Source organism: Periophthalmus magnuspinnatus, chromosome 22 (assembly GCF_009829125.3).
Source record: "Periophthalmus magnuspinnatus isolate fPerMag1 chromosome 22, fPerMag1.2.pri, whole genome shotgun sequence".
In the NCBI taxonomy this organism is placed as follows: domain Eukaryota; kingdom Metazoa; phylum Chordata; class Actinopteri; order Gobiiformes; family Gobiidae; genus Periophthalmus; species Periophthalmus magnuspinnatus.
The window spans coordinates 24,747,278-24,756,508 of record NC_047147.1 but is presented as its reverse complement, the minus strand read 5'-3'; the positions used below and the strand labels follow the sequence as shown (position 1 = coordinate 24,756,508).

Below are 9,231 nucleotides of genomic sequence, written 5' to 3'. Positions count from 1 at the left end.
CAAAGTACTACCATTTAATGTGGAAAATCTTAGCCTATTGTCTGAAGAGTGTTTTTCATTGTGGTATTGAAATAAAAAAATTAATGAGTATCGAGTGTATTTTTAGTATCAAAATAGGTTTTGAAATTTTAGTATCGTGACAACAGCAGTTTGTAGTTGTGTGGATAGTCAGTCTGACCATATTCAATTGAATTTGCAATTTTAGAATTTAATTTTTCTGTCAGAAAGAGACAATTCATAATCAAAATGACTCAACTAAACATTTGTACAAAATAAATACATTTGGCCATTTTCAACGCTGCACGAGCGCCAGACTTTTCATTGTGAAAGTAAATACCTAAATACCATTGTATCCATACATTTAAAATGAAAAAAGCAGCAGAAAATAAGCCGAAATATGCGTTTCAGATTTACTTTCGAAATCTGAATTACAATTACACTATAGTGAATTACATTTTGAAATTTTAGAATTTTGAGGGGAATTCTATGAAAAAAAGTTTAACTCAAATGAAAAATGTATCTAAAAGAATCCCTTTGTGTCAGATGCCCTTCGATTAATTCATGCATGTTTGAGTAAACCTGTATCATCCAGCATTTGAGGCTTGAGTGCTCAGATAATCCACCTTCCCCCTAGCTCCGCCCACTGCTCTGTCCTTGATTGGCTCTGTGAACAATGGTAGAAAAATCACTCCAATCAGAGGGACAGTCGGCCCGACCATTTCTGCTGTAATCCCTGACTGAAGGACTCTTCTGTGTTTACAAAGGGACATCTTTGTGTGTCAGGGCTAATGCTAATGCCAATTTTGGACCCTAATAAATATTTAAATAACACAACAGACTGAAATAATCTTCACCTAAAAATAATGGGAGTCATCTTTACCACAAATGTTTAACATTTCGTCAATGACATCCACCTGCAGCTACCTGTCCACTAACGGATCTGTCAAGATTATGTGATTTTTTTCACATTACAGTGGAAATGGCTTTGCTGATAAGTTACTACATAGCCGATTAGCCCTGAGCTTTCAAACTTTTAATATCATTTTTTTTTTTTAGAAAGTCTTTGGGAAAAATGAATAGGAAATTTACATGATGAACCAAGCTGTGAGAGGTCACTGTTGAGCTGAATTATTGCAAAGGTAATTGCTGAATAAATGCAAGAAATGTCAAAAATGCAACTAGGTTATTTGCAAAATCATTCAGGCCCAAAACATAATTATTACAAAGAGATTCTTATCATTTTGAGAGCTGCGAAGTGCGGAAAACATATGACTTACTTTAGCCAACCAAAAAACTACAAAAAATAAAGTCTTTTCCAGTTCAGCAAAAGCACTTTGTACAAGAGCACCTTAGACCCCTCCCCTTCTGTACAGGTGAGCCTTACGCCCCTCCTCCTCAGTACAGGTGAGCCATAGGCCCCTCCTCCGAAGTACAGGAGAGCCAATAGGCCCCTCCTCAGTACAGGTGAGCCCATAGGCCCCTCCTCCTAAGTACAGGTGAGCCATAGGCCCCTCCTCCTCAGTACAGGTGAGCCATAGGCTCATGCTCCTAAGTACAGGTAAGCCTTACTCCCCTCCTCATTCCGGTGTGACAACTGCATCTTAGCTCCTCCCCCTCAGTACAGGTGAGCCATGGGCCCCTCCTCCTAAGTACAGGTAAACCTTAGGCCCCCTCCTCCTCAGTACAGGTGAGCCTTAGGTCCCTCCTCCTCAGTACAAGTGCATATTAGCTCCTCCCCATCAGTGCAGGTGAGTTTTAAGCTCCTCTCCCTCTGTACAGGTGAGTCTTAAACTCTTGCCTCTCAGTACAGGTGCACTTTAGGCCATCCTGTGTTCAGGTGTGTCTTAGGCCCCGCACCCTCAGTAGTCCTCGTGAACACAGTCACAGTCCCGTAGCATGTCTCTTGGGGGCCTCTGGGTGCAGACTTGGACTCGGTTCTGGGTGAGTTCTTGCAGTTGTTCGATTAGTGTCTTGACAAAGGGAGTGGGCCAGTACTTCCCGTTGAGGCAGCAGCGGTCCACAAACACTTCCAGTCTCTCCAGGTGCTGCAGTCGGTGCAGGTTTAGTAGGTCCTTCTCCGGCTCACGGCGTAAAAACCTGCAGCAAAGAACACGTTTTAGTCAAGTGAATTAAATTAGTTTTTGCAGGCCCTGTACCTCATTTTTCTCCACATATTTGAACAAAATTGGTCTTGTCCCAGTTAGGGTTTTGAAAGGTATTGATAATCAGATACTAATCGATGCTAAAACTAGTATCAAAACTAGATAATCATTTATTTATTCATTTATTTATCATTATTTATATAGGGGAACCCATGAGAGCACTTGGGCTCTTTTTTTCATGGGCACCCTGTTAAAAATACAATACAAGCAGAAAAACAAAATAGTATACAATTATAGTAAGTATACAAATCCATATAAAACATAAAAAACTGAGCAGGTTTGTGTATAGAAGTTTGTTACCAGATTATTAAATTGCAACTGTGTGGAGAGTATTCCATTTTTGTGACACAAACCAGCTAAAAGCCTCTTTCCGGTCTCAGTTTGGTCCTGCTAGTCCTTAGCCTTATGCAGTCATGTGAGGTTCTGGTAGGTTTGAAGTAGTCCCTTATAGATACACTTCATACAGTGTGTTCTCTTCTAAGAGACAGTGAAGGACAACCCACTTTTTCATAGAGAACACAGTGATGAGTTTAAATCCATCACTTATAATAAAACGAGGGGCAGAGGGCAAGAGTGAAAGAGTGGATCCAGCGGTTTCTGTATGTACACCACATCCCCATAATCCAGAACAGAAGTGTACCCCACATGCCCATAATCCAGAACAGAAGTGTACACACACATGCCCATAATCCAGAACAGAAGTGTACCCCACATGCCCATAATCCAGAACAGAAGTGTACACCACATCCCCATAATGATTTTTTTTTTTTTTTATTCCATTAAAATCTTAAAAGAACCTGATCAGCAGGTACAAAACAGTGTCCTCTGCATATAAATGCAAATTGTAACCAATAGAATTAATAAAACTAGTAAAAGGTAGGGGGCCCAAAATTGAGCCTTGGAGTCCACTCCTTTATTTAAAGTTGGAAAATCTGATTTAAACCCATCGGATACAACTGGCTTGGTTGTGTCTGAAAGATCATTTTAGAACCAATAGCATTTTCATATCCAACCTGCTTCAGATGCTTCAAGAGGATTCTATGATCCACTGAATCAAAAGCTTTAGTCAAATCAATAAACAGAGCTACACAATCTAAACAAGTCATCAAGGGCTGAGAAAATGTCATTTAAAACTTTTATGGTTGCTATGACAGTACTCTGCCCTTCTCTGAAACCTGATTGGTAAGACTTCAAAATGGAGCATTTATTTAAGTAGTAAGTAAAGTTCTAAAATTTTTGCAAGACAAGGTCATTTAGATATTGGTTGGAAATTATATAAAGGCAAAACATGTGCTGTTTTCCATAATTCTGGTGTAACCGCCATTTGAATTGATAAATTAACAATATTTAAGCAAGTATCAATACTGAAAAAAATTTTAAAATGATCATTTGTGTATCAAAATCTGTTGAGTTTGTTCTTTAGTATTGAAATTGAGTTTGAAATTTTAGTATAGTAACAATACCAGCCCCAGTACAGATATTTTGACCTCAAGAGTGGCTTATAGAATATAAGTCTGCTGTCTGCATCTAAGGAAGTGTGAGCTGCCACGCTAGTTGTTGTTACCTTTATTGTGACAGTAAAACTCTGTAGGTTCTCCAAATGTTGGCTTCTGAAAGTTCTGAAAAGTGCTTAACCTCATCGCTAATTAAGATGATGTGAATGCATATGGTACGAAAGGAATAACTTTGGATCACTGCAAACCATTTAAAATAAAGGCCCTGTGCCTGATTTTTACTGTCTTAAAAATGGAAAAAATCAGAACTAGTTCATGTTCATTGAACTAAGGTGTGAACTGTCACCACGCTCTAAATGGGGGTAACCTACAACTCCAGGTAGGCCTTTAATGGAGAAACAATATAAAATGGCAAAGCACAAATAAATGCATCTCCTTTTGCATGCTGTAGTCATTTAACCCCGTGTATGCTGACCGTATGCGCAGCGTCCTTAGGTGTGGGAACAGTGCTGGGATCCGCCTGCAGATGGAGCCACTGGAGCGGTTCTGCTCTATGTCGAGGTGCATAAGGCCCGGGACTCTGGGTGCGATGATCTCCATGTCTTTCAGTGTCAGGGTCAAACGCAGGGTCAGCCGGGTCACTGTGGGGGGAATTGAGCACGCGTAGTTTGAGATCGCGTGGCCTCCTGCAAACAGCCAACAAGAAACAGGTGAGGCTGACGCTGCTAATGCGGCTACGCTAACACTACAGCTACAGGTGAGACTACGAATTAGGGCTGCACAATACTGGTCTGAGGATCAACTCCCAGTTCTGTCACAGTATGAATGTGATGTGTGAGTGTAGGAGGAGATGAGAGGGACGGATGGTGCAGATTGACAGCTTTACTTCCGTTAGTCTGTCCCAGGGCATCTGTGTCTATAGAAGTAACTTATCACCACAGAGTCTGTAGTGAATGAATGATGACTACAGTGTCGCGCGTTTGAGACGCTTTGTTAAGTGCATTACAAGAGTAAGACATTATTATAATTTTCTGATAGAGGGTATGCCACCTTCTCGTTTCCGAGGAAAGGGAGACCAAGTTACTGGTCAGATCTATGAAGAGGCAACCCCGCTGACAGTAAGAATATATGTTTTCTGTGCATTTGGAGCATTAAACCCAATCTATGAAATAATGTGTCTCTGCCCTGAGCCCTGTAGCTACATCTGTGGGGAAGAGCCAGTGTTTAAGCCCCGCCGTTGCAGGTCTTAGTCCCTTGGTTCTTGTCTTAGTCCTTAGTCTTGGTTCTTAGTCCTGGTCTAGTCCCTGGTCCAGTCTGGTCTGTGTTACCAGCAATGGTGAGATCCTGCAGCTGTGTGAGGGGGGAGAGCCAGTGCTTGAGTCTACACTCGAGTCCCTGGTGGATGGACTTGTATCTGACGGTGAGAGAGCGCAGAGAGGACAGATTCTCCAGAGCGCTTTCAGGGAGGATGGCCTCTGGGTAATCCACCAGCTCCAGAGAGGTGAGGGAGGGGCCACCGTAACGCCACTCCTCCTCTAGGGGGAGACAGAGAGTGAAAGAGAGCGAGGATGTAAGATTTTGATTTTAAATTTGATAAACATGAGCCAACTGTGTCCCCAAACACAAGGTAAATATGTTCAAATCAAATACAACCTTTTCTTCTAACAATTCTAATGCAGATTTACCCTTAAAATCCTTTGAGATTTAATAACTGCAAGCTGGTTTTATCTGTAAAATCCAGCAACTCAAAGCGAGGCGCTCATTCAGCTTGAGACCCAAAACAAAAAAAACATAAATAAAAATCTATAAACAAAACAATGCCATAAATCAAGATGTTTTTGTTTTAGATAAGCTTTTCAAATCCATAGCAAGGCCCACAAATTTAATACTGGCTATTTAAGACCATCTTTTAAGACCAAAATGACGTGCCTGACAACAGCAGTTAGACAGAAGGGCGACGTTTTTTCAACAGTAAGTGAATCGGAGCCATTGGAGGGCGCCCACGCTCACTTCCTATTTGGAACGTGGCAGCTGCCAGGCCAGCCATGTCCATTCATACATACAGTCTATGGTACCATTGGTTAAATAGTCTCAGTAAAAGTCACATGTACCATCTGAGAGCTGTGGGTCTGGAGGGCTGAAGTAGTCTTCCTCCAGAGGCTCCGGTGGCTCTCCCTTCATACCCCAGGACAGGTGCTTCAGATGTGTCAGCTTTTGTAGCAGCGTGTGGAAGGCCGAGCAGGGCACTGGCCGGATGGTAGCGCCCCCTAGCCCCTCGGCATGTTGGTGGAACAGCAACGAACGGAGGTTTATGAGACGAGACGCGGCAGAGACGAACTCCACGGGCCAAGGCAGGCGAACGTTACACACACTCAGGTGGGTCAGGCGCTGAAAGAGAGAGTACGACGATTTAAACAGTAATCTGAAACTCAAATGTACAGCAAAATCTACCTTACCGTAAAAATGCCTTAACTTATAAAAAGTAGGAACGAGACAAGATCTCATGCTACAAGATCTGTGAGACAAAATTGTCACAAGATGTGCACACATAAGAAAAATGTTCTTGTAAATATATTTGGACTTGACAAAAAGCGGCTGTGTGTTGGTGAGTTACTCTTATTGTTCCAAAAAGCAGTGCTATAATGGCAACAATAATATTAAATTAATGAAAATTTAGGCCAAATTTGGAACCTGAATTGCAGAATTTATAAATTAAGAATTATTTTAAAACTCTTGTTTTGCCTCGTTCTCATGGACCCAATCTCGTATCTCGTCAGAAATTAAATGTACAAACCTGCTTAGATCAGAAAACTATGTCAAACGTAAGAGGGAAAATGAGTGCACAGGGCTTAGGGCACAGGAACACACAGATGCAGAGAACAAAGATGCAATTTCAGACCTCAGACAGACCAGAAGTGGGAAACCACCTCATGACATCAGCAGGTGGAACAGAGTTTAACTGCTGGATGGAAAAGAAATAAACTAGAAGCAAAGAGCAACATTTACTTTTTTGAGCTTTTAACCATGTTATGCAGTTTTCCCCTCTTCGAATACATCCCTGGAGCTGTGTTTTGCTTCATTCATGCTGGTTTTATTAGTCCATTATTATTGGAGGTGCAGTTTATAAAGTATTTTTTTTCCAAATGCAGACATTATTTTAATTTAGAAAATGTGAAATAATTATTCCAAGGTGACCAAAAACATGTTTAATGGGCCCATATTACCCCATTTTCTGATCTATGTCATAATGTTATTTCCTCATCACAAACAGAACTCGAGTTGTGCTTTGTTTCACTCACACATTTTCACACTCTAACCCTTGTAGATTTAGGCTGAGTTCCACCTTGTGATGTCATCATGTGGAAATACAGGAAGTGCTCCACTGTGTTTTTAAACTCCACACACACTCATATAGAGTCATTTGGATGATTTCACACCTGGATTTGCCAATCTCTACTGAACTAAAGGTAAAAGGAGCTGTTAACTTGAAAACTACCACTTCATGACATCACAAGGTGGAACAGAGCATTTTGAGCTTTGGAGACAGACTAATAATGCAGGATTATTCAAACACGTGAATGAAACAAAATGCAACTCCAGGTACGTTTTAAGGAAGTAACTTTATAACATGGCTTAAAGCTCAAAGGATTTAATTTAGCATAATATAGGGCCTTTAAAAAGAATCAAAGCCACGAGAATGCAGAATGTGTGTTAAAAAAGTCACTTTCAACACGTTCCTTTTAATCCTCTAGTTTATCCCTGTACCTCTCGTAGCTGGTCGGCCAGGTTCCAGCTCAGCATGCGTTCTTCCCACGTGGCGTTCCGAACTCCCAGATCTCGGAGCTCTGGGAATCGCGACAGGTTCACCAGGTACTTCTCTCTGTAGAGCCGCCCTCCGTCCACAAACACGATGGCGGTTAAAGAGGGCAGGAACGTGATCAGGCGACGCCACTCTTTACGGCGAAGGTGACGGACCTAAGACATATTTACAAGTAGAATGAGTAACACAATTTAAATCTAGACTGGAAACCCACCTCTTCTCCCTGGCATTTAATATTAGGTAGGCAGGATATTTTGGTATTTTATTATATTTTTCATATATATTTTTGGTCATGACTTTTATGTGAAACACTTGCTTTCAGTTGTTTAAATGTGCTTTATGATTAAACTTACATTAGCATGAATTTAATAACCGTACAAGCATAAAGTGAAGAATAGAATGTTTTAAAATTTCACAAGCAATTTGATTTCAATGTAATCAACCCTACTAAAACACACAAGTATGCTCCTTTTTATTTATTTTACTAGCAATAGAAAAAAAATATTACAAATTACAATTATTAATAGATTTTGATGAATGTGTAGTATTGGTCTGGCAATCTATTAGACATCATCACAAACACACTCAAAATCTGATTATTCACAAATATTTGGAGTTACAAGATTATTAATATTAGATGTAAACAGAAATATTTTTTAGATGTTTGTTTCTTGTATTAAAGATGTCTTGTTTAATATGTGGGAAACATTATTTTTAAAGGTGCAATATGTAACTTTTTCAGGTGGACGCTCCAACACCTGCTCGTCTCCATGGAGATGTTTTTGCTCTCCTTGGAATGTTCCACAGTATGGACAAACCCGGCCTAATTACACTGCAGATCATCTCCATTTAATAGAACTAGAGGAGTGATATGGTGTTTGTGTCTTAAATATGGCGCAGTGGTGATGAGGCTGGAGGTGCAGAATGACAGCCACTTTTCCACCAGTCTGCCCCAGGACAAGTGTGACACAGGAGTAGCTTTCAGGTGGAAATTAATAATGGATTTAATGTAATCCGGTGATTTTATAATGAGGTTAATTGAAGAAGTGAAAAGTTGTGACACGTTTGAAAGTCAGGCTCGTTGTTTACATCACACAAGGCGAAACTTCGGGAATTTACAAAGCTTTTTTTCCACTTTAACACTTCAAATTGAACCAAGGTTATTTAAAAAATGTTTTAATTCAGCATTTTTGTAGAACCCAAAGAATCAGCACATTTCTCATGTGGACACTCTCCTCTGGACCGTACCGCGACTCTGGTGATCCTGCGGCGGCTCAGCGTGTCCCAGAAGCCGTAAGTGTAGCGGCGCAGGTCGGTGAGGAAGACCGTGGCTCCGCGCCACAGAGCCGGGTGATCCGAGAGGAGCTGCAGGGAGCGGCAGCAGCAGCGCACCGCGTGTTTATCCGCCGTGTTTAAAAAGCTCAGAATGTGGACCACTACTTCAGGCGGCAGCTCCTCCATCGAGGCCGAGCCGGGCCGAACCTTTCCGGGGCTTCGGGCCACGGCACCGGCGCTTTCCGCTCTGGGGAGGGAGACACAGCGCCCCCTATCCACGTGGAGCGAGAGCGCAACAATCACAAACAGGTTTATATGGAAGCACAAGTGTCATATGAATCATTTTTACATATCATACAGTGAACGTTACAGAGGCTGAGTTTGAGCAAAACCAAAAGAAAGAGACAAACAAAAAATACTCACACAAGGTTTAAATATTTTCAAAATAAAGTAATTTTTATCTTTCATCACATCTTTGATACAGAATCTTATGCAAATATACATCCATAAAAATACGTCA

At 41.1% G+C, this 9,231-nt stretch overlaps 1 protein-coding gene across 1 annotated transcript; it reads right to left on the bottom strand.

Annotated features, from left to right (window-relative positions):
- Positions 1 to 157: 157 nt before the first annotated feature.
- Positions 158 to 8,929, bottom strand: LOC117391030 (uncharacterized). The gene is made up of 6 exons (XM_033988844.2): positions 8,685 to 8,929; positions 7,382 to 7,591; positions 5,728 to 6,004; positions 4,945 to 5,151; positions 4,092 to 4,302; positions 158 to 2,097 (listed from the first exon to the last, which is right to left on the bottom strand). The coding sequence occupies exons 1-6, from the start codon at positions 8,895 to 8,897 to the stop codon at positions 1,860 to 1,862; spliced, it is 1,356 nt and encodes a 451-aa protein (XP_033844735.1). The 5' UTR covers positions 8,898 to 8,929; the 3' UTR covers positions 158 to 1,859.
- Positions 8,930 to 9,231: the final 302 nt, after the last annotated feature.

Bases quoted from the DNA above. Each gene is read 5' to 3' on its own strand.
- LOC117391030 (XM_033988844.2), bottom strand. From the start codon at position 8,897: ATGGAGGAGCTGCCGCCTGAAGTAGTGGTCCACATTCTGAGCTTTTTA. The intron at 4,303-4,944 runs GTAACACAGACC...GGCTGTTTGCAG, and splicing joins GCAGGATCTCACCATTGCTG to GAGGCCACGCGATCTCAAAC. The intron at 2,098-4,091 runs GTCAGCATACAC...TCTTTGCTGCAG, and splicing joins CTAAGGACGCTGCGCATACG to GTTTTTACGCCGTGAGCCGG.